Source organism: Candoia aspera, chromosome 2 (assembly GCF_035149785.1).
Source record: "Candoia aspera isolate rCanAsp1 chromosome 2, rCanAsp1.hap2, whole genome shotgun sequence".
NCBI lineage: Eukaryota > Metazoa > Chordata > Lepidosauria > Squamata > Boidae > Candoia > Candoia aspera.
Genome location: NC_086154.1, coordinates 149,138,024 through 149,163,072, shown reverse-complemented (window position 1 = coordinate 149,163,072; position 25,049 = coordinate 149,138,024). Strand labels below are relative to the sequence as shown.

Genomic DNA, 25,049 nt, shown 5'->3' with positions numbered 1-25,049 from the left:
CAACACACTTGCTTGTTGCAGGGTAAACCCAGCAATTCATTAAATCCTTCACAGAGGCCAGAACACCCCTTCCATTGAGTCAATGTTTGCTATAGTCTGTAATACCCTTTAAAGCTACCAATATCATAAGTGCTGTAATAGGGGTTTGTTTGCTTTTTTTGCCTTCAAGTCAATGTTGATTCTTGGTGACTACCTGAGCAAGTCCCTGCAGTTTTCTTGGCAATGTTTTTGGGAGGTGGTTTGCTATTGCCTTCTTCCCAGGGCTGAGAGAGAGCAACTGGCCCAACGTCACCCAGCTGGCTTCCTGCCTAAGGCAGGACTAGAACTCCCAGTCTCCTGGTTTCTATTCCAGTGCCTTAACCGCTATATCAAACTGTCTCTTGCTGTAATACAGGTCGTCCTCGTTTAGCGACCACAATTGGGACTGGCAACTTGGTCGTTAAGCAAAGAAGTTGCTAAGTAAAACCACGACTGTGCTTATGATCTTACTTCAGCTTTCTTTTGCTTTACAGACCTCCAAAGGTTGTAAATGTGAGGATTGGTTGCAAAGTTACTTTTTCATCACCGTCGTAACTGGTAACAGTCACTAAACAAGGCAGTCTTTAAATGAGGACTACCTGTAGTACAATAGCCATAACTCTTGCCTTGCAAATAGAAGGTTACTAGTTAAAAAGCTGGCAGAAACTTTTTAAAAATTACTATTTAATAACTATTTTTCTTTCCTTGAGTTGTGGGTGAAACTTTTCCACCTCACGACTGGAAAAATTGGTCGAACTGGACTAACAAAAAAAAAAAGCACAGGGAGAAGTAGGAAGCTCAGTGGGAAAAAAATAGTCCAACCAGACAGAATACCTTGCAAGCTATTGACAAAGTATCTCAGCCCAGACACAATTCTTTTAAACTGACTTACAGTCAAGCTGGCAGAAGCACAGGACAGGAGCAGCTTAAATGGTAAATGTAGATGACTTCTGTTTTAAAGGACAAGGCAGGGCAAGTGGCATCCATTACTGATTTATTTTATTTTCCAATGTTAAGATACCACCAAATTATGAAAATTCCAGGTGGTCACAAAAATAGAAATAAGGAATTATTTAATTCTCTAATACAACACATGAAAGTTACTATTACAATTCAAAAAAGCCTAGGATTAAAGCAGCACTTGAAGCACAAGATACTCAGTCTCTAAAAGCTTAGCAGAAGAACCAGGTCTTGACAGCTATCCTAAAGAAGGTGAGTAGGGAGGCCATCTGGATCTTGGGGGTCGGGGGAGCTTATTCCAGTGGGCCATCTCCCCCCTTCACTTCCCAGGTACCCATCACATCCCTTCCCAGACACAGTGGACTGTATAGAATCTATTGGAAGGAAATGCTTGTGATGATGCCCTGGGCCCAAACCCTGCAGGGCTTTATAGGTCAATACCAGCACCTTGAATTGTGCTTAGAAGCCAATGAAGCCCCTGCAGTACAGGCAGGGCCATCTTTAGGCTAAGGACAAGTAGGCACTGCCCTAGGGCACCAAAGCTTCCTTCCTTCCTTCCTTCCAAATCATTCTAAAAATGCAAATCTTTGCATGGGTGGGAGGTGGCAACATCAGCCAATGTGGCCTTGGGGTGCCATGCTCCCTTGAGCTGGCACTGAGTACTAGTGAGACACTGCTGAATTGCTCTTGCCCATCTGCATGCAGGAGGCATTCTACGCCAGCTGCAGTTGCTAGGTAGTCTTCCAGGACAGCTGCAGATACAGCACATTGCAATAATCCACTCTAGAGGTAATAAAGTCATGAGTTACTGTTGCCAGAGCCTTTTTTCTCCTGAAAGGGGTGCATGGGACCCTTGGCCATGGCTTCCACCTGCAGGACCCATGAATGTAGGAGCACTGTTGTGGCCCCTTCCAGAGTACTGTTTTAACCTCCAGTGCCCACCCTGCTGATTATCCCACTGTGCACTGAAATGCTCCTGGAATTTGCATCTCAGCAGCAGTACAATGCATGCAGACACCACAGATGCCCTGGGTTGCCTGTTTTTCTGCCTGCTTGCTGAATCTTTTCCCAGCCCTGCTGTGAGAAAAACAAAATCAGGGAAGCTGAGAACAATGGGAGTTGTAGTCCAACCCAACTTAAAGGATCCAGGAGAGGAAAGGTGCTGTATTGTATTGGGAGCAGGTGACTAGGTAAGGCAGATGGTGTAGGGTAGTGATCAGCAAGCATTTCCATTACCCCACCCCTCCTAATCAGGATTGGAGCAACAGCAGAGCTTGAGGAAAGAGCAGATGTGAGGCCACCACCTCCCACATCAACCAGCATATTTCCAGATCAGTTGACTTTGCTGTAATTGTGAACATGCTTGTCTTAACCAGGCTGGGACACCCTTCCTCTCCTTACACCAATGAGGCCAGGTGGGAGAGGCAGAAAAACATCATTGGAAGGATTGCCTGTCCCTACCAGGGCCGCAACTAGGGGGGTGCAAGCGGGGTATGTGCCCCTGGTGCCACGCTGGAGGGGGCGCCAAAATGAGCACTGGGGGTGCACTAAAATGGGCAAGGAGTCCATGTTTGCCCCAGGTGACACAGACCCTAGTTGCGGGCCTGGTCCCTACTAACAGTATTTGGCTACAGCTGCTGCCCTCTGTCCATCATAGAGTGTCTTACACTAAGAAAGGGCCCTTTGGAGTGAAACCTTGAAGGCCTGGTTTGGACAGTTCTATTTACCACTTATTTTAAGAGTGAGTGTTGTGGAACCAGGTCACTGTGCTGCTACCATGGCTGCCCAGATCAGGGGGAAAAGAAGCAGGAGACATTTCTTGGCGCAGGAGGTGGGATATCTTCTGCTGGAAGGAGACTCAGGATGAAACGAGCAACAATCGCAAGCAATGTACACTCAGATGTGAAGCAGCCATGCAAAATAAATCGGTGGTGGTGGTGCCAGAAATTCTAGCTGGAAAAGGTAAAAGAAACTACAGTCAAATGGAACTCTGAAGGCTGATAATTCTAAAAGCTTATACAAAAATCAAAGCTAATAGAGGAATATTCTCCAATAGGCAAAATTAGGGATGCTGATTTTGTAGGGATCAGGCATCAGAAAAGCAGGATTTTTCTGAGCCTTACCATTGGTGAAAAGGGAAGGATCCTATTTCTTTAGAACTCAGTTTGGACTAGGTAAAAGTCTAGTGCAACTTTGGGAACTCATTGCAAGAATTATTTTCTGCACCAGAAACAATTGTTTGCTTACCTGCATGGGCTTTTTTGCAATCTACCTATGTTTTCTCATTCTTTCTTGCTTTTGTAACTTCAGCATAGGGGTAATCCATACAGCCTGCTTACTGGAGTACAAAGACTCCCTACTTGCCCTTTGCCAAGGACACATCCTCATGATGGAGCCACTATCTCATAGATATTGGTATTCTGGTATGAAAGTAGTGTTTTCCCAGCTATCACAGCAGAAGACCTCCCATGCGGACATTCTAAGTTGCATGGAGGAGAAGTCTTTGAAAGTTGGTGGTCTGCTAGCTGCAGTTGGCCCACGCAGGACTGCCCCCTTCCATTCAGTCACTGAATGCTGTTTCTACATGGCCAGTTTTGCTGTTGTTTGTGCTCATGGAAGATCCACCACAGGTCTACTGGGAGGTCAATATCCCATGGGTATACAAAACAAAGGCAACACAAGACTTGCATGGATTCATGCCTTGTAAACCTGTCTCTTGCCAGTTTTTGCAGATGCATATAGGCCATTGCCATTTCTTCAGCAGGAACAGCCTGTTGCGTCCATTTGCTTGATCTTTGATTTCCTGGATGGAAATTCCATTCACTGGGTAGTAAATTGCAGGGCCTTATTGAGACCCTTCTTGTGTTCAGTGGCCATGTTTTATTTTCCTCCATTGTTTTTCATCTGTTGAATGGCCCATCAATGGCCCAAGAAACAGGACTTCAGGGGAAACTCAAAACAAGGGTATTATATTTTCACTCTGTTGTTGTACTGCCTTCAGTGAAAAATAGGTCACTTCTGACTCTTTGAAATATTCCAAATACTGGACCATACTTTGGTTGTTGTTCCTTCCATAAGCAGGCCCCTAGGTAACTGTCTGCACTGCATCTCTTCAGCGGTCCAAGTTAAATACTGTCCTAGTTAAATACTGTAGCACCCATTCCATGGTCTTTACAGCTTCAACATAATGGGGCTGGTGCAGGCTAAGATCTGGAAGCGTCTACAAGCAGCATTTTTCTGTTTGGCCCTGCTATGGCAGTTCATTTGTGGTACTTCCCCCATTTTACACAATCACACAAGCAATCAATTTTAATTTCATGTGTTATTCCCCCCCCCCCACACACACAGCTGCCATCCTACAGGCGATTTCAGTGGGGCAGAAATCCCACTGAATTCAGCCCAGAAATATAACCCCATACACTTTTCAAAGCTTCCTAATCAAAGAATTGGCTGTAATAGGTAGACGCAGTAAAGCCTCTGCTTTGGGGTTTGGTGGGGCTCTCTACCCACCAAGCTGCCTTTTTTCCTAGCCCAGACTTGGAAGAAGAGAACCAGTTGCTGCCTGAAAGTAATCCATGTTTCTTTCTGTGAGGGCAGCAACAATCCTGGCCTCGTTGCTAAGGCACAGCAAAAGGGAAGCTGTGGGGGAAGCGTTTTTTTTTCCCCACTGACATGCTTTTCTTGCATCTCAAGGATGGGAGGAAAGTGCATTCCTGTTGCTGTGCAAATGAACCCATACCTTTGGTACATTTCATTGCTGTTCCATGTGCTTGGTTGAAAAGCATACTGTGGTCTCATCCATATTTGTGGACAGGTCACAAAGGGATATTTATCTGCCTTCCATTTCTTCTGCTTATCTACGTCAGTCTCTTGTCCAACCCACTCCTTTCCTTCTTCCCACTGGCAGTAGATATGAACACATGCACAGACAACTGGGCTGTCTGTGTATGCAAAACTTTCATTTTTAGAAAAATGTAAACAAAACTATAGAAGTCTGGAGATTAACAGGCGTCTGTAGGGAGTTTGCACATGCTTTTTAAAAAAATTCTCTTCTAGAACCTTAGAACTTTGAAAGCACATATGGCAGGTCCATGCTTGGCTACCCGATTCCTCTCTAGATTAAAACTAGGGGTGAATATAGATAAAGTGGTTGAAAATAGCTCCTAACAATTTGGGATGCTGGCATTCTGGAGCAAGACTAGGATGCAGGTAGATAGAATCAAATAATTTTGGAGTTGGAAGGTACCACAAGGGTCATCCAGTCCAAACATTGGTTTGTTTCCTCTGCAATGTGCAGGAAAACAAACCAATGCAAACATCTATCTTATTGGTAAGATGACGGGACCATATGTCAGAACCAAATCCATGGGGGAAAGCTATTGTTAACATAAATAGGGTGATCAGATTTGGGACGCAAAATCCGATGACCACTAGATGGCAGCAAAGGAGTGCAGAACATTCTAAATCTCTTGGCTGCCACCTAATGGTCGTGCAGAATTTGGCAGCCCCCATCAGTCATGCTATCTTATGAGTAATCAGCACCAAATCCTGAGCGAGCAAAGCTCTAGGAAGAATCTACAACGGAAAAGATTGGCGCTTCTGGTACGAGTCTTTGCATCTACGCTGTTTGTCCCCATTCATAGTTTGAGAAAGGACGGATACAAACAAGGGCTGGTCATTACAGAATATCGGCATCAACTGGAATCGCCTTAAAACTGCCCAAACTGACTGCGCGGCCTGACGGAAGACCGGCGGCTCGCCAGAACCCCCGTGTCGGCTTTAGCTCGCTTCAGTCAGCAGGGGGCGCTCCTGACCCTCCAGTTCTCGCCGGCCTCAGGGCCTGGGGAGGCGGCGGCTCGGCTTGCCTTGGCTTAGCTTGGAATGGGCCGTGGACGGCCGAGGAGCGATTTCGGAGTTGGCAGCGGTGCATTGTGGGGGAGTGGCGAGGAGCGCGATCGGGGCCGCTGCTTGGGAGAGGCGCCTGGCTCTGAGCGGCGGCCGGTTGCAAGTTCTTCTGAACTTCGCTCGCCAGGTAGGTAGCGCGGAACGGGCGGGGACCGAGGGAGGGGGGCGTCTGTAGGATGCGCCGTCGGACAACCTGAGGGACAGACCACATGTCTTCCTCACCTCCAGCGATCCTCATGCCTTCCTGCAACCGCGGTTTCTCTGCTCTGCTCCTCGCTTGGAGCCGCTGCTCGAGTCCCAGCTGGGCTTGTCTCTGCGATGCAAAAAGAACCGGACAAAGCATCCGCCTGCGTGCCCCGGTGCATTTGCCCAGCTCCCCAGGGGCGACCCATCCGTTGGACCCTCTTTTTCCTTGCTCCCTCTTCGGCGACTTCTTCCAGCAACACTCCCTTTTCTCTTGATCGCTCTCCAAGCATTCCGCCGCTCCACACCTTTTTTTACAGCTTTCCCTCCCTTTCTTCATTCAGCACCCCTCTCTGCTGTGCGAAAGTCGAGTCTCGCTTCAGACGTTCGTTCCCTTCATCTTCATTATCTGTCCTCATCAGAGTTTTCTTCGCCCGCATCGACCACCCCCCAAACTAGGAAATTAAGCCTCTTGGAGGGGTGCTTCTCAACTAGGGTGTAGTTAAAAAGCGCAGTGAAGTGAAATTGCCAAATTTGGAGGCTGAAAGAAGAGAGTGCAAGTATTGGGTCTTTTGAAAGAAGAAAACTCAGATTTGGTGTGACCCCACCCCTTTATCAAGATCAGTGTTAGGTGGGTGGGAATGGGTGGGAATGTGCATTCCAGTTTGCCTGCAATTGTTAGTCTGAGCTGGTTACAAAAACTGAGAACAGGGTTATAAAAATCATGTACTCTACCTGAATGGGGGATGTTGATACTCTGACCTTAATTGTGCTTTTGGGAGATAAGAATTCGAGGGAAAGGCACAATCTCATTCCTGAGCAAGGATTACTTAAAAAAAAAACTGGATATAGGGGGAGAGATTAATTTGAAAAAAGACTTCCTCTTAAGGGTTTAAAAGTAGATTGAGTTGTCCCCAAGGAAGTACAGACTGCATTCCCCATGTAACTATAGAGAGACCCACACTTCAGATATGAAAAGAAGGTCCGTTTAATCAGCGGAGGATGTCTCTAGGCATGCTGAAACTCATCAGTAGTAGGACTAACATCAGCCACAGCCATGCTCCTCTTTCTCCCAGCAGAACGTGGAAAATAGGGGAAAAATTAGAAAAAACTGGCATCCAGGTCTCTCCACCTTTGACACTGGAGAAACGCAGGATGATTTTAGCATTATAATTTCAGGACAGAGGTGTATGTGTGTGTGAGAGAGAGAGAGATGTGTGGTGACTGGGGATGAATTCTTAGGCTTGGGCGACCTTCTCCCCCCTTGGTGGCCTTCAGGATGTATCAAATCTGCAACCCCAGAAAGTCCAGCTAGAATTCACAGACAAGCTGATTTCTGGTCCTGCCACTTGCAGCACAGAGGGAAGATGCCAGATGGCTGTGCCAGGGCGATTAGTATCCCGTTGAAGAATGACAGTGGTTGGCTGTAGTTCAGTTTTGCCTGTAAAAGGGTAACCAGCATCACCAGCTAGAACAGAGATAGCCTTTGCATTGAAGAGTTCCAGTCACTGTAAGGCTTCTTCACAGGGTGTGTGAAGGAGTCTCATTTATCTCTACACTGAACACACAACCCTGCTTTATAACTTTTTTTTTAATGAAACATAAATTATTTAGGATGCTGTCCCCTACCTGACCTTAGCTTGGTGACACTGGTGCTGGAATCCAGATCACAACTTGGTTTTTGCACCCTGCTCTTCGCACCAGCTATTTTACATGCAAACCTACTGTTACTATGAAAGATTATTTTTGTATTAGATTTATTAAGTGGTCCAGATACTTCTCTTCCAGGTCTTTCTTTTTCTTGCAAAACCACAAAGGCCTAAACATAAGGTATTTTAAAAAATTCCAACCAAGGAGGGGACAATTAGGAGAGTATGTGAGCAATCTGGAAAAACTACCTACCACGCCCACTCACCATTTGCTGAGTTTAGGGAGAAGTCCTGCTTCCCTTCCCCCTTCTTTCTCCCCTCCTCCCACTCTGGCTGGATTCACACATTGCCATGAACTGGAATGTCATTTGTTTGGCTTTGGCTTAGCGTATTGTGTGAGCTCAGCTTTTCTGGTTAGTAAACTTCGGTTTATGTGGCTTAGTACAATAGTGCTAATGGACCTAGCAACTTTATTTATTTTATTTAACAGTGCTTATAAACTATTCCCCCAAGCCCAAAGGCAGCAGACAATATCGAACAAACCCAGAAGTGTAGTAATAAGTAACTAAATTCAACCAGTAGCAAAAACAAAACAAAAACCATCCAGAGCAAAGATGAAACCCAAGATGGGCGCCCGCAGTCACTCAGCTGGGACCAAAAAGGTATTGACTTACACCTGTTTAGGGAATTTCAGCAAGGTGGGGGCTGCATATACCTCTGGGGAAGAGTATTCCATCAAGTGGGGGCTATTCGAGTGGGAGTCGCTTCAGGCACAGCAGTCATGAGCGGTTGGGCTGTTACTAGAGCCTCTGTTCTTGGGCACTCAGGTGTAATACAGTTTGTGATGTTTTCTGAGGGTAAACAGTTGTGAGAGGGCTTGTCAAAGCAGCTGCTTTGTGTGGATGAGGTGGGTGTTTGTGTACCCCCCCAACCCCCTACTGTTGACTAGAAACAAGTCCCAACAGACCCAGCTATATGGTTACAGAGCTATTAAATTAACAATGGGTGTTTGTAGGTTGCCTCATCTTTCCAAAAGGGTGTGAATTGAGGGGGAGAAGGGGCAAGGAGCAAAAAGGCAGTCTTGCGACACCACCTTCCCCCCAAAGGTTTTTGCATAGTTAAGCAGGGGGTGATAGTGGGGCCAGAGAAGTGTGGATTTGCTGAGAAGCATATGATCGTAACTCCAAGCAGTATTATTCTGTTTTTCCCCTCCTCCTCCACCCAGGGCAGTGGGTGAGGGATTAGTGCCTGTGTTTACTGCCTACTAGCAAAGTGGGCCTAATGCCTGCTCAAATTATATAACAAACATGGTGACCCCCTCTCTCTTTCTTGTTCTTTCCTTGTTTGTGAGATTGCCATGGATCCGGGTGGCAGAGTTGGGATTCCAGCCCCACCAGAGAACCTGATTTTGGAGGTTGCCCTTTGTCTGCTGATGCCAATTAGACATGCTCCTCTCAGCGAGGGAGGACGTGTCTCAGTCCTAACTCAGTCACAGGTGCTTGCTGGATATGCAGTTCTGGTGTTCAGCTGCCTTGTGGTGAGAGGCCTGTCGTGGCTCCCACCCCACTTGCTACTGCATGTGAGGAATTATCAGAGGCCGCCCACCATGTTTTGCCCGTGTGGGCGTTAGTGACGTCGGTGGTGGGTTGGGTTCGCCACTGTGTCACCTGGAGCCCAGCAGAACAGCCTGTACAAAGGCAGCAGCACCAAGCACCTTCCAGGTGAAGGGAGAACCTGCTTTCCCACTCAAGGAACAGGTGTGTGCCGGTGCCTGCGGCTGTTGTAAGTAAGGGATGGGGTTGAGATGCTGGGGTGTGTGTGTATGTGGTATGTGTGAATGTGGAAGAGAACTAAAATGGGCAGAGATCTTGAGGGCTCTTTGAGGGGACTGTGTGCCCCTGCGCTCAGGGAGGCAATTGCCATGTGCCCTAAAATCTGAAGTACGTGGAGTAAGGAAACAGAGCATTCAGTGGCAGTTTACCAGCTTCCCCCCCCCCGAAGAGTGTTTCCTTCGCATCTGCCTCACATTTACTCTTGTCTCGTTTTCCCCTTAACACTCTGACTTGCTCTGACCCTCTTTCAGTCCTCTGTGCGTTTTCCTGCCCCAGATCCTCTTATCCTAGAAGGCACTAAAGAAACCATCGCTTTCCTCCTGCTGGGGTGTGCGTTTCTCTGCCCTTTGAGGCAGCCCTCTTTCCTATGCGTTCAGGTGCCTGAGGCTGAGCCTGGAGCATTCATGGGTGCCCTGGTGTGATGGGCTGACAATGGGGGCTGCCCTTCTTTCCTACCCTTTTGGATCAAACACTGGGGGGCTTTAAGAGTTATGCAGACTAGCCCTGAACTCCTTGAGTTAGAGTCTCTCATCCTCTGGACTCATATCAGGGGTGGCTCTGTCTCTGCCCCCCTACCCTGAGCCAGACAAAGGGGGCATTCAGCAGCCCTTGGATTGGCATAGCTCTCCCCACGCCTGCTTCCCGCTGTGGGGGTGGCTGTGCTGGGTGCCCGCCAAGGAACTACAGCTTCTTGCTGACCTTGACACCTTTTCAAGTGCTCTCTCTTCCAGATGAGGGAGGCCTCGGTTGCCACCAGGGCAGACATAGCACAGAATCTGTGGGAAGTGTCTGCGGTGGCAGGAAAGGCCACATATCTGGGGCCACCCTAGATGAAGCAAGACCTTCCCAAATCCATGGTTTCTGTATCTCATCCACACATGAGTAACCTGTTTGACTCCTAGTCCTTCTCCTACCCTTAATGGCTATAAAGATTGCCCCCCGCTTGCAGAAATGTTCAGTCCTGCTCCCTGCTTAGGCCAAATGTCCCAGATTTCTCAGCTTCCTGGAGCCAGTGATAGAAGAATCAATTGGGTTGCCTGGGAGTTGTTAGTGTGAGAGGGGAGACAATATTACTGGGGAGAGGCAGAGAAAAGGGCTGCTTCCAAGGATTGGGGGGGAAATCAGATCTGTAGTATTTTGATTGTTGGTAGTGTATGGTCAGCCAAGTCTAGCCCCTTTAATGCACCAACCAGTGGTGGACTAATGCAGTTGCCTTATGTGGCAGCATATTATTGGCATCAGAGTGGGAATCAGCAAGGCTTTAATCCCAGGAGCCAGCCTACATTCATTTTGCACTAGCTCTGTTGAAGATCTGTCTAGGGTATGTTAAACACTGGGGCAGCCTACAGCTTGACACATCAAGCATTACTATTTCTTTGCACCAGTAGAAGCCAGAAAGACTTGGAAGTCAAATGCCAAATTGGGAATATGAAGGTATCAAGTGGTCTTCTGCATGCAATGCTTTGGCCTGGCCTGGCCTGGCCTGGCCTGGCCTAATCCTTTTATTAAATACGAAGTCTCTGGCCAATCTTGGGCTGTTGAATGAGCTTTTCTTCCACAGACCAAAACCAAAGAACAAAGTATCACCATCACTGCCCAAGTGAAAAAGGGTCTCTCAATCCTAGCAAACTAGGAATCTCTCTATCTGCCCCCTCCAATTAATCAACAACTCCATGCAAACAAATTACAAAGAATTCTTCTGTTCTGTGCTGAGGAGCTCAACTCAACCCATGTCCTGACCTGTCCTCTTGCTGCTCCTCACAGCCTTCCACTCAGCTGATACCCCAGCCGGCAATAACTGCTTTCTTTCTCCCAACTCCAGCCAGGGCCTTCATTCTGTGCCCCCAGACGCTTCTTTTCTCCACCCATTCCATTTTCTCTGGGATGTCAGTGCCATGTATCAGAGCTGTGAGCACTCTGTGTCCATGGGATAATGGACCTTTTTGCCCCGTGTGGCTCTGTGATGGCACAGTCAAGATGGGAACAGTGGAGACTTTGATTGGGGAGGTTATCACAGCAGCCATTGATGCAGCCTTGAAGCAGCATGGCAAACTCCCTTTCCACGTCACTGGCATGCCATCTTGTCTCGTTCCTCCTCCAGTAGGGATGCCTGTGGATCCTGCTGCTTGACCCTACCATGTGGGAGCTGAAATGTCTCCAGCACAGCCAGTTGGTAAGCACTGGAAGGGCAAGTATGTGAAATGGTCTGGAGGGGGAGATTTAAGAAGGGGACTCTGGGACTCGTGTGGGTGTATGCAGGTTGTAAGTTGAAATTGACTCTGAAAATGCCATTTATGATGGGTGACTTTTTCTTCCGGTGGTAACCATCACCTGTGATAATGCTTTGACTTAGGTTGCTCTGCTATGCCAATATATTTGAATATTGGGATCAAGATTCCTGAATTCTTTACAGAGGGATGGATGGTTTGTGTATGTCTGTATGTGTGTGTGTAGAGCTGCCTTTGTCTCTAACAGCTCCACCCTTGTGCCATTGTCTTCTGTGAGTGCCTCTCAAGCCTTCTCCTGGGATTTGGGATGTTGCTACATTTATCCTCTCTTTGCTTCCTTCCAGCTGTTGCCAAGAGGGAAGGGTTGGGGGAAGAGTTACTATAAACTCCAGTAGTCCCTTGCTTCCTGCCCTGCCAATCTGCAGTGGGGGGAGATGAAGCAGGGCAGGAAGCAAGAGAGACAGAAGGCTTGATTTCCAGCCCAGATGCTGAATAAGTGGGTTCTCTTCCTTCCCCTGCTTTAGTAGGCAGATGGGTCCTTTTTTCTGGGTAATTCATTGGGGAAGTTAGTGATGAGGGTATGTTCAAAGCAAGGTTGAGAATTCCACTAGTGGAGGGAGGGGGAGAAAGCCAAGTCACTTTCCCATTTGTGTGTTCAGACAACAGCTTGGAACAGAGAAATAATCAGAGTAGAGTCAGTGCGGAGAGGCTCTCTGCCAAGTGCTCTCTTCTTGACAGTGTCCGTCTGTCTGATTTGCAAGAAAAAGCCAAGGAGACTTTGTCCAAAGTGCTGTTTTCACACAGTCATGTTCCCATATTGCCACTTCATGCTGCCTTCATGACAAAGCATGCCTTGCCTTTCCTGGCCCCAACTGAGGTTGTGAAACATCTGGGACTGGATTTATTTTCCAGGTTGTTTTTTTATCTCCCCCATCCCCACCCCCACCAATTTGCCTCTGGGGGCCTTTTGTCTACAAAGAAGTAAGAAAGAGCAAATATTTAACTCCAATTATCACATGCAGCAGCAGCAACTGGGGTAGAGACTGAGGTCCTCCCTGTTACATTTTTTTTGCCCCCAGTGGCCCCTCTCTATGCCCTTGTTTGTGGCTGAGCTGTGACCTCACTGAGGGAGGGAGATTAGGGACTCTTAATCACCTTCTCTAGGTTGCTAAATCATGGTTGGTGTCTGAAGGGCTGGGAGGGTGCCCACCTCTAAAGTGGATGTTTCCTGACAGAAGCCCCATCCCGCCCTCACCTTCCTCCCAGGGTTCATTCCAGCACCTCAATCCATCCCATCCCAGAGGAGGCTCCAGGCCAACGGAGCTTTCCCTGTCACGCAGCAGGGCGAAGCCTTTGGTTTCTGCTGACACCAAGCCTGGCGGGGTGGAGCGCGAGGGCAGAGAATGGTGGAAAGAAAGGCAGGAACTGGGGCCCAAATCATGCACAAGCCTTGTGGGAGGGTTGGGCCCCAGCTTAAAGAGGGGGCATTTGGCCTCCGCTTCAGGCAGCAAAATGACCAGATTATAGGTTGCTGTAGCAGGGCAAAGCTGAGTCTTCTCTTGGGAAGATGAGGCAGACGAATGGTGTGCTCTTGCAGTGCTGCTGTCAAATGCCCCCCCACCCCCCAAGGATTACCTCTATGCACTCCCGGATATATCACCCTCCCTTTTTCTCCCCCACCTCATGTTTTCCCCTCTTGAGGCTTTCATTTTCTCTCGCTCTCTTTACTCCACAGTACCTGTGTTCCCTCTCTTTCCCTTTCTCTTACAGGGCAATGGACCTGCCCTTCTTCCTTCTTTCTTTTGTGTAACCCGGTTAAAAAAACAAGCTGGGATGCAGCACAGTCTAGCATCCTCGTTTCTTCAAAGGGCCTCTCTGGAGAAAAGAGGAGAGGACAGACGCTGACTCTTTTTTTTTTTTTTTTTTAAGTATGACATTGAATTGGGAGCCCTCAATTTATGCCTTTACCTGGTGGTTAGCTTTGGCAGCACCATTGTGTAGCAGGGATATCAGTTTTCTAGCTGCCCCAAATGTGGCTTGCCCTAATGCGAATGCTACACAATTACTCCTCTTTAGAGCGGCCTAATCCAGCCTAAGGCTCTCCAGTTCCCAACGCCTACCCACTATCAGTAATGAGAATTCCAGTTCCCCTTGCAAGTATTTAGCTGACCGAGTGGAAAGAAAACTTCCTTTGTCTCTTTGAAATGTCATCAAATTGGCATGGTGTCTCTTCTGCACAAGTTAGTCTGGTTTTACCACTCTGTGAGAGGAAGAAGGAAGGGTTGTCCACCCTAACTCTTAGAGAACTTTTATCAGTGGGGTTTCACTGGCCAGTCAGTCAGGATCTACATGCAGAATCCTGGTCTGTGATAGCTTTGGGCGCACAATGCAGACCCTACTGTGGGGGGGTGGGGGGGGAATGGTGCAGACATTATTCCTGAGGCAAAAAAGGATCCTCCTGGGATTAACTTCAGTCTGTCTAGCCTGGTGATTCCCAGGTGACGTGCTGAGCCACAATTAAGTACGGTTCGAAAATTGGTGAGTTGCAAGATGTACATACAGTTAAATAAAGCTGACAAAGGCGTCCTCAGGGGGAGCAAGGGGGAGTCAGAGTGACACAGGGAGTTTTGTGGTGTCTCAGGGCAAGCCCTGTCCTTTTTCTGTGTGCATCACGCACATGCCTGCAAAGGATGGAGTTTATGGTGTGATGTTGCTGTGCTGCTTTGTCAGTGAGGGCCTGCAGACTCTGCTGAAAAGGGCCTGCAGTTTCTGCACCCAAATGAGGTTGACCACTGTATCTCTGTTAGATTTTCTGGGACAGGCTCATTCCACCTCATTTCTGAATTAGGATGGTCCGTTACATGTCTAGAATAGGCTTACAACTTAATCATCTCCACACTGAGGAGGCTGCTGGTTGTGTGCCTGGGTGAGTCAATGCTGTATATGCCTCAGTAGATAAGAAACCTGCCTTAATAGCAACTCAACGCAGGAACACAGCAGAGGAAGAAATCCACTTCTGTGAGATGAGTAATGCTTACCAAACATAGTAGTAAGGTGGGAATAGATCATATGACTCAATTATCACAACACACTAGAGTTTGGTTATTGACTTAATCAAAGTTCTGGGTGTGGACGGTACAGTGAACCATAAACCAACTAACCTGGCTAAAGAATAACCAAGTTAACTGACCTGGATAAACTTGTGCAAACATAGCTGGACTTGAACTACTTAAAATGAAGTGGTTGGAGAGCAGCAAAAGTGTCCACAGGGTGAGCAACTTGTTTATGTTGTTAATTTTGATCTCTTAATAGATTTTGGATATTGAAAGTGTATGTGGCTTGTACTTGGAGATTTCTTTCTCTCCTTTGTTTTCTGAGTCTGGTATTTGTTGTGTCCTGAGGTGGTTGCAGAGATGTGACAGATTAGCTGAGGACATTTGAATTGCTTTGATTTATTAAAGGGTTGTGGTTTCTCAGTCAGCCCTCTCCCTTTTCTGATTTTTTAAAAATGAACGTTTGGTGGCAGATTTAATAGTTGTGGTGAGAGAGAGAAAAATGAATCATAGCCTGTAGAAATTTGGTCTTATACGACCAAGTATAAAACTATTTATTCACTCATGAATTGCTACTTTGCCTTTTTGCTACAGATGGAGCTTTTTAGGAGGCAAGGGGTCAATGCAGCTTTTGGTAATCAGGTTGCAGTACTTTGGAACCTAAGTGTTTGGAATGGATCTGGGCAAGTACCAGCAGTGATGAGAGGAGGAATGGTGGCATCCTTTGAGTCTTCCCCATTTCTACTTCTCAGAAGCCAAGATACCTTAGGACCTGTGAATGGATGCTTTGGGAAAGTGCTAGTGGTCCTCCATGTGCAGATTACAACACCCTGATCCCTTTGGACCTACTGGCTGAAGACTGTGGGAGCTGAAATTGAATACATTCAGAGCACACAAGGACTGGGAAAGCTGGCTTATGACATTTGTGTTAATTCTTGCTCATCCCTTTTCTCCTTCTTTCTAGGATTTGGCCATGGTCCTAGGCCGCCTGTTGCTGCCCGTAATGGTTGCACTGATGCTCCTGCTGCCCTTGAACCCAGCTGCCCAACCCCCTTCCTATCCATCATTCGTGGTTGCCAACAATACATTCAATCATTTGGCTCAAGCCCAGAGCACAGGGGGACTGTATGTGGGAGCCATCAATGCCTTGTATCAACTGGACTCTGAACTGAGGCTTGTAGGACATGCACGCACAGGGCCAAACCAGGACAGTCCTGAGTGTCTCCCTTTCCGTGACGTTGGTGAGTGTCCACAGGCCCAGCTGATGGACAACTCCAACAAGCTCCTGTTACCCAATGAGCAGGCTGGGGAGCTGGTAATCTGTGGGCAGCTCTTCCAGGGAGTATGTGAGAAGCGAGCTCTGTCGGATATCACCAAAGTGTTGTACCATCCTGAGGATCCAGGGGACAACCAGTTTGTGGCAGCCAACGAGCCAAAGGTTTCAACAGTTGGCTTGGTGGGGCAACACAATGGCCGGGACTTGCTCTTTGTGGGTCGTGGGCTGACAGCAAAGCTCTCCGGAGGGATCCCACCCTTTACCATCCGCCAGTTGGATGGACCACAGGCCTTCTCCAATGAGGGAATGGGCAAACTGGTTGTGGGTGATTTCTCAGATTACAACAACAGCTACGTGGGTGCCTTTGCTTCTGATGGCTACGTCTACTTCTTGTTCTTTCGGCGTGGAGCAAAGGCGCAGATGGACTATCGTACCTACCTCTCCCGGACGTGCGTAGGTGACACCAACCTCTATTCCTATGTTGAGTTGCCTCTCGAATGCCAACATACTCAAGGGCAAATCTACAACCTGGCTCAGGCTATGCATCTGGCACCTGGTTTTGCTGGAAAAGGCAAAACCCTCTTTGTTGTTTTAGCTGCTGGGCAGGGCTCCACTGCGGTTCCAACTGGGCGGACTGCGCTGTGTTCCTACAGCTTGAGCAAAATCAATGCAGCGATGGAGAGGACACGGCAGCTGTGTTACACCTCATCTGGAATAAGTGCCACCAATGAAGAGGAGGCTGCCATTGAGTATGGAGTTACTTCTCGCTGCAGCTCCTTATCCAAAGTGAGTGGCAGGACAGGAATGACTCTCTTCTTTTTAGGGGCAGAGGTTCCGTTGCCCCATCCCAAGGTGGCTATGTTCCAACCGTTTTGTTTTTCATGTTATTCATTTTCAGGAGTCTCCAGAGACTTACCCCTGTGGAGATGAACACACACCTAGCCCCATTGCTAGCCGGAAGCCACTGGTGGCTGAGGCCCATCTGACTACAGTGCCAAGATTGACAGCTGTGGCTGCCATAGTAGAAACAGGCCATACCATCGCCTTCTTGGGAGATGGTGTTGGGCAGCTGCACAAGGTGGGTGCAATAATGGTAATTTCAGCTGTGTAATACATTTCATCCTTTTCCAGCCTGGTCCCTCCAGATCCATGAGACAATAACTTTCATTGTCTGCCCAATAAATCTGGAGAACAAAGGATGAGAGAAGGTTGATAAAGTTTGGGAGAAGGTGATGTTGGAGTAGAGAAGCTGGGGCAGTGGGGAAGAACCTCCCAGCAGTGTTGAATCTCCATTTCCAACTCAACTTACTGGCAAAGCAATGTTTCCTGAAGGGAGGGGTACTGCAGGTTGGCTCAGCATTTTTGGCGAGACATTTAGCAAACATCTAAAAGCTGTGTATGAGTTTTTATTCTGTTCTAGTTCTTGAAGTAGAGACCATAGCATGGTAAGGTAATCTGTAAAGCTGCTTTTTCTGAGCTGGTGCCCTCCAGATGTGTTGGGTTACAATTTCTGTCATTCCAGCCAACGTTAAACTGAAGGGTACCAGAGTGAAGAAGAGGGAATGAAAATTTAGTCCCAGATAGAGCTACATTTCAATCCCTCTTCTGGATTCCTAACATTGTTGGTCCAGATGTGGAGAACTAACAGCTCTTGACTCATGTTCTTATTTGCCCCAAACCACTCCAGCTTTCAGGCTCGGAAACTGAGGATTGGTGTATCTCTTAGACTGGCAAAAAGTTGTAAATTATTATTTAGTAGAAATGGAGAATGGAGTTGCTAGTGCTGTTCACATAATTCAGGATTGGTCACAGTCATTATCGGAGTTGCTTCTCTCTATCTTCTTCAAGTGAAAAAATGTACAAAATAAGTATGACTGTAGGTGACAGGGGTTTTTTTAATTGAGGAGTCTGTCTTTGTTATATTTTTAAAGTCAGATGGCGGCACAATGGGAAATCCAATATCTCAAGGACAAGATGCAGCGTCCTGCAGGGTTTCTTTGCTCCGCCCATTGGTTGGCAATAGAATTAAACCTGTACAGCTTAACAAAACTCACACAGATAACAAATGCTTACATTACATCATCTTTGCTGCCCACAGAATTCAGCTTTTCTGAATGAGGAATTTGGCTTATTTTGGAGCAGAATGGAACTTTAGGTTTTAGGCAGCACAAGGATTAGCTTGGTCAGGAGTGTTTTCTCTTCCCTCCCTCTGTGACTCAACTTTCTGTAAATTAATGACCAATAATGTCTTCTGCATGCAAGGTTGATTTGGCTCAGCCTCTTGTGGAGCAAGATTTGGTGTGATTGGTTTTAATTGTATGTTTCAAACTATTTTAAATTGCAAGTTTCATGGTGCTGTGCCAGCATCTTACGTGAAGGCAGACAGTCTCTCCCTTTCAGACTGGGTCTGAAATTTATTGTTGAGCTGCAATTAAGCCTGTTGTGCTGCTTATGTTAGAAAGGTAGTTTACATTTACAGTTCTTGCACTTGGATGATGTAAGTGCTGCTACTCTTGTTCTATATGGTAAAGGGAGAAGTTAAGGGTAGAGAAAGTATACTTGACTACAAGTCTCATAATTCACAGCAACGCACCTGGGAAATATGGGAGTTGCAGTCTAATATATCTGCAGGACACCAGTTGTGAAAGACTATGGTAGAGGATTTTGATTAGGAGAAAAGTATCACATAAAGTCACAGTCTGTTTTAACCATGGTTTGTTGTACTATCTGCAGTGGTGTGGTTCAACTAAACACTGTGCTTGAGCCGTGTTTGATAATTCACTCACTGTGCAAAGTCAGCACTCAAGTATCAGATTATGGCTTAATGCAAAGTAGGATAATATTTCTTAGCCAATGTGTTGTATGGTTAAAGCATTGGACTATGCCTTAGTTCAAGTCCACTCTCAGCCACAAGAGCAAACTGGGTGACTCTGGGCAAGTCACTGTCTGCCATCCCATCATAAGATCATTGCTATAGACAAAATGTGAAGGGGGTACATCTATCTAGTGGTGAAGTGCAACTGTGCGTGTACCTGCACGCTCTGAAAAATTTGGGCAGGGTCAGAACAAAGTGTATGGAGACAGCCCCACAGAAATGGATGAATGTGATTGTTCCCATGAATGTGATACTTTCCCTTTTCATTTTAAAAGCAACTGTCAGCAACTTTAGAGAAGCTCCACAGTTAAGGATTGGGGGGGGATAAATTGTGTACCACTGCAGCAAGCCATGTTTAATAACAACAACCACAGCAAAAGTTATTTGTCTACCATTTGTTAATTATGCTGCTGATTTTTTTTTAAAGGGTAATCCCAATAATCATTTTGAGGTCTACTCTTTTGCTCAGAACAAATGATTGGGTTCGGGATTCTTTAGTTTTATGTCTGCTAATTCTAGCTTTTAAGGAAATGTAGTATTCCCAAGTTTGACACATTTGCATAAAACTCCCAAGTCTAATATAGGCAGCTCTGGAAATGGATCAGAGGCTGGATGTCTCCCAAAGTCCATTCCTTCTCCTCCCCCTTCCAGTGACCTAGATCCCTTCCCCAAGCTGCAACTCCTTCATGATCTTCTCTTGTAAGAGATCTTTCTCCAGAAACAGGAAGGTTGTTCATGTGTGTGATCCATGCTTTGTACCAGTGAGGGATGGCAAACGTGTGTCAGAAATATTTCCTGCTGCCCCGTTTATTTTTCCTTTTTCAAGTTGAGTACATCATAATTTTGCACAGCAGGGACAAATCCTTGCTTTTTTAAGAATGATCTCTGCCAACACTTTGCAGTCGTTTTTCTGGTGTGGCTCCTGGCTTGAAGTGGGAATTACGCTGTCTTATGTCTCTTCTGGGGGTAAAGACTTCTTAATGTTTCCTGCAGCTTAGGCTCCCAAGAGGTTAGCGTGAGGGCAGCCTTCTTCTTTCATATTAGGAATGGTTAATGGGATTATTAGCTAACTCTTCTCTTCTTCCAAAGAGAGTGCAGATTCTCCATTTCGCAACTTGAACGTTACAGTAGTCACTTTTCTAACATTCCTTTATCCCTCTTTGGTCTTTTGATCTATCTCTGACTTTGGTTGATTTTCCTGGTATCTCTGCTTATCTCTGTTGTTATTTTTGATTGGAATGACCTATTGGGAAATCAGTGTTTTGTTCTGCACTTTCTCTCTTTCACTCGCTTGGGATAACTGGGGCTCTGCATTCTTTCCCAATAAACTTCTTAAGCACTTTTCTCTTTTTCCTTTGTTAGTCAAAACACTGCAAAGTTGCTTTGCTGGAAGGCTTTGCTGGAAGACTGACTGCCCCTGAAGGGCATTTGCTGAAGATGGGCTCCCGTGGCCCTCAAACCTTGGATGCAGTCCTAAAAAAAACTCCAAATTGTAATTATTTAATGTTACTTGAGTCTAAATGAAACCCATGTGGTTTCTCTCTTGATTCTACCCATTTATTGTGGAGTCTTGGGTTTTGAAAGCCCAGTGTGACCTTGGGAGCAGAAAAAGTTGTGCACCCCTAAATTCAGTTATTCTTTGGCAGAGAAAGGAGCCCACTACTACAGGCCTCCATAGCATAGGCACACTGCTTTTCAATGCTACCATTGGTACCAGCAAAAAGGAGCATTCCTTGAACAGGCTGGGGATGCAGTGAGCTCTGAAAATGGAGGGGAAATGCTCCAGCAGTCTGAGAGCTGCCAGACATATTGTCCTTCTAGCCAATTCACAACCCACTATTTGTCTTTCTACCCAGACCTAGCAGGCTTTGTCCCCACGGGCCTGCCCTTTCTCACATCCTGGACTGCAGGAAAGCCCAGATTTCTTGTGACAGCCCATGCCTTTCCTCCAGGCATCTCAACAAGAGTTTTTTCTTCTCCTGCTTGACCCTCAGAACTGCCCTGAAGGTGGGTTAGATTGAGAGATAATGGCAGGCCCCAAGTGACCAAGATAAGGTGGTGAGAATTTGACACCTTTTTTCTCCCCTTTTCTCAGCCAGGGGCCTGGGGAGAGACCAATTTTGCCAGAAGCCTTAGCTCAATGGCCCAGAGTTGGGCAGCCTTATAAATAAAAATGGGAGGTAGCAGCTTGGGGCCATCAGACTCACCTCTGCTACACGTTCCTAGCCCCACACCTTCATCCAATAAGGCTATGGATCTAGGTTGAAAAAATCCAAATGACCACTACCGGACTGCAGAGGGAGTTTCTGTATCGCCGTCTAGCGGTCGCTCAGATTTTTGTAGCCGAAGCATGGCGCCCGAAGAAAATCTATAGCAGAATGGAAGAAAAGTGGAAGCAAGTGAGGAAAAGCCACTGCTGCTCCTGATAGCCCAGCAGCACCAGTGTCAACACCCCCAGGGATTATAGGGATTGGCTATGATAACAGAAACTTGCACGTCTGATTGTGCTGTGTCCCCTCCTTATCATTCAGTGAATTAGGGAGGTGTGTGCCTGAGCACTTTCAAGTGTTATCTCATTGTTCTGGACTTAAAAAACGTTTCAGCCCCTTTTGCCTAGGTGACGGTTCCTGCCTATCTCAAGGTCAAGGTCATCTTCCGTACTCTCTACAGGGAAAACCCTTAGGGCACTCAGCCCTCCTCCACTGTTCTCTGTTGTGGGGAAGAAGGGCCCCCTTCCCTTTCTCCCACCCACCCTCAATTGCCACTACAAGGCAGCGGGTCTCAGCTAGCTTCTGAGCACTCTCGCCTTGAAAGGTTTGCCTTGAATCCCAGCGAGCTCTGTTTATGCCCCCGCTTCAACTGATCACCTGCAAAGAGCTTTTGAAATGATTCTGCGAGCTGCATGCTAGGGCGGGCTTTATGTACCAAGGACTATCCGTCCTGGCCATGCTGGTCTGGATCTATTCCAGGCTTCCCCGACTTGGTTTTTTCCAGATGGTTGAACTACGACTCCCAGGATTCCTCGTCCATGTAGCTCTCTTGCTTTTGACTGTTGATACTTATTTATTTATTTATTTTTATTTACATAAATAAATAAATACTCTTCGTTGGTTCTCTCATCTCAAGCTTGACTTCCAGGGACAGAGTATTCCAACCAAATACCAGTCTGATGCTTTTCTGTCTTTTCTTCCTTCCTGGCTTTTTGGAGGTAAAAAAAAAGAAGCAGTGAGAAAATACCGGAATGCTGTAAGTGACAAGGCAATGCCATATCTGATTGAGGTGAAGTGATTGCACAATAAAAGCCTCACCCGGAGTTACCCTTTTCTGCTTTTTTCAAACCCTCCATTGTTTGACTGCTTATCTAAATCTTCTCTCTTTATTTGCTTTTTAAAATTCTTTCTGCTCTACATACAGTAACTGAATTACTCATTCCTCATCTTTCTTTTTCCCCTTGGTGCCTCTTTTCCTTGCAGCGTCTCCCCAACATCCATTTCTTGCAAATGCTCAGCGCCTGTAAAGGAGATAGTGTCTTTTTCCAAGCATATAACCTCTACCTCCTTTCTTCACCTGTTTTAGGACATCCCTCCCCCCAATAGTTTTGCCTGTTTTTTTTTAATTGCAACCATATGGAAGGTTGTATCTGTTTAAAACTGATCTGTTTTTAAGTGCCTAGTTATGAATAAATACTTATTTTTTTAAGTAGAAAAATATTACTTTTCTAGGCTGGTTTTACAATATTACTTACCAAGGCTGATTTTGCAGGATATGTCTTGCAAAATAAGGAAATTATATTCAGATATATATGAAAACCTGATTGCTTCTCTAGGTGCCAAGTCTGGGAAGGTTTTTTAATGCATAAGTATGTATGTTTAATGCATAATTGTGCATAATTTTGGTTATAAGCTGAACCAGGCATACTTAAATCAAATCTGGGTTACACTTGGTGCTGCTAAATCCCAAGGTATTTCACCCTTCCTCCTACCTGTCCAGAGCACTGTATGTATGAGATTGTTTTTATCCTGTTTTATCCTCAATGTTCGAAGTAGATTTAAGCTGAGAAATGATGGCTAAGCTGCTTTAGGATTACTTTTAATGCAAAGGAGGCTTCAGTGTGTTATAAATAAGTGTGTTTGGGATGATTCTGGGTTAGCATGTTTGATTCAGCTAATTATGGTTTTATAAACCATGGTTTTAGGCTTAACATGTAGAAGACACCCAGGTTGAGTCAATAAACCACGTTTTAGCATAGAGCATGAATGAGGTCAGTGGCCTGAAATTAACCAATGTCTTAGATAGGAACTGAACTGGTGTCTCTCCCAGGCTGGAGCTACTACATTGTTAGTCCAGAATCCAGCACGGTAGGTGTTTAGCTGAAAGGAACTTTTCCTTGAACTCAGTGGGGCTCACTTCAAAGTAAGCTTGTGTAGAGTTACAGAATTAGTTAACATCATGTTAACTTTTGAGAAAGTGTCCCCCATGTTACTTTTGACAAAGAGGTTTCATTATGCTGTGAGTACTTGAGAGATCTCACCCCTTCTAAAACCCAGTAACGTAACAGGACGAGAGAGTGCTTGAGGCACAAACGTGCCTAGCTCCACAAACACACCATTCAACACACACAGCTCTTATCTGTTCAGGCTTTCCCACACGAAGGCCTACCTTACATCAGTGTGTTCCTCATTGCTGCTCCTGCTGCTGCCTGCCTTCTCATAAAGCACTTTGCAAATTTATGGCTGAGATTGCTACTAATAGAAAACTGAGTGACTGGCTACACTTGCAGTTTTTCACCTGGAAAAAAAATCCCCCAGAGAAATATCTCCATGCATATTTCAGAATAAGTGAAACTTTGATTTAACAGACTCCCATTTAGATTTAAACCCAGCCACGTACACTTGTTCAGCCAAGTGCACATGCCGGTTAAAGCAAGGATGTCAGCTTGACGACTAAGTGTAGACTAGTCCGCACTGTCGTGTTCCCCATAACTACATATGGCTGTGAAAGTTGGACAATGAAAAAGTTGGATAGAAGGAAAATGGATTAGTTTGAACTATGGTGTTAGAGGAGGCTCTTGTGCATCTCTTGGACTGCAAAGATAACAAATAAAGAAGAGTTGAAGCGCATAAAACCAGTCATGACACTAGAAGGAAAAATAGCAAAACTTAGACTTAGTTACTTCGGTCATGTCATGAGATCAGCATCGTCGGAGAAAGACTTTATGCTTGGAACAGTCAGTGGCAAAAGACGACGAGGACGCCAAAGAACGCGCTGGTTGGATGTAATCAAAGCAGACGCAGGCCAAAATATAAAGCAACTGAAAGAAGCTGTACAAGATCAGAAATCATGGAGAGAGCTGGCTTATGGAGTCGCCAAGGGTCGGGTACGACTGAATGGAGAATTTGATTCGATTTAGATTTAACATTCCATTTAGAGAACGTTGATTGAAGCAGACCAAATTTCCATCCAGACCTCCCCCCCAAAAATAATGGGTGAGTTTATTGCATCTGGAGTAGTCTAGAGAAGGCAAGTTAAATTATCTTAATTTTACAACCTCCATGGTAAGATTTATACCATTTCTGTAATGATGTTAATCTGCAATTGATGCATTTTATTTATTTATTTATCCAATTTGTCCCCGCCCATCTCCTCCCATCGGGGGAATCTGGGCGGTTTACAACAATCAATTAAAACAACAATCATAAAATATACAGTATAAAATTACAATAATAAATAATATAAATAAGAGTAAAGATAAAAAGTCCAAGTGGCAAAAGAATCTAAAAACAGTCCAAGTGTGGGAGGAGTGGTCTATAGCAGCCATCCCCATGTAGATCTATTCCCCTCTCCGCCCCAAGCAAGGCGGCAGAACCAGTTCTTCAGACTCCTCCGAAAGGCCAGGAGCGATGGAGCCAATCTCACCTCCGGGGGCAGCATGTTCCACAGGGCGGGTGCCACTGCAGAGAAGGCCCACTTCCTGGACCCCGCCAAATGAAGTTGTCTTAAAGATGGGGTCCGCAGCATGCCCTCTCTGCATGATCGGGTGGGACGGGTTGATGTAATGGGGAAGAGGCGG

At 46.2% G+C, this 25,049-nt stretch overlaps 1 protein-coding gene across 4 annotated transcripts in view; it reads left to right on the top strand.

The window, feature by feature from the left end:
- Positions 1–5,820: 5,820 nt before the first annotated feature.
- The window catches only part of PLXNB3 (plexin B3), a 63,242-nt gene continuing 44,013 nt past the window's right edge, over positions 5,821–25,049 (top strand). Inside the window, exons 1-4 of one of the 4 annotated variants that reach the window (XM_063294223.1) lie at positions 5,879–6,010; positions 11,649–11,720; positions 15,793–16,890; positions 17,003–17,182. In XM_063294223.1, the coding sequence (XP_063150293.1) occupies positions 11,685–11,720; positions 15,793–16,890; positions 17,003–17,182 (1,314 nt within the window). In that variant the 5' untranslated portion in view covers positions 5,879–6,010; positions 11,649–11,684. Of the gene's footprint in view, positions 6,011–9,477; positions 9,498–11,648; positions 11,721–15,792; positions 16,891–17,002; positions 17,183–25,049 lie in introns of those variants that run through there. The other 3 variants (XM_063294224.1, XM_063294225.1, XM_063294226.1) reach the window with 3 other exon arrangements.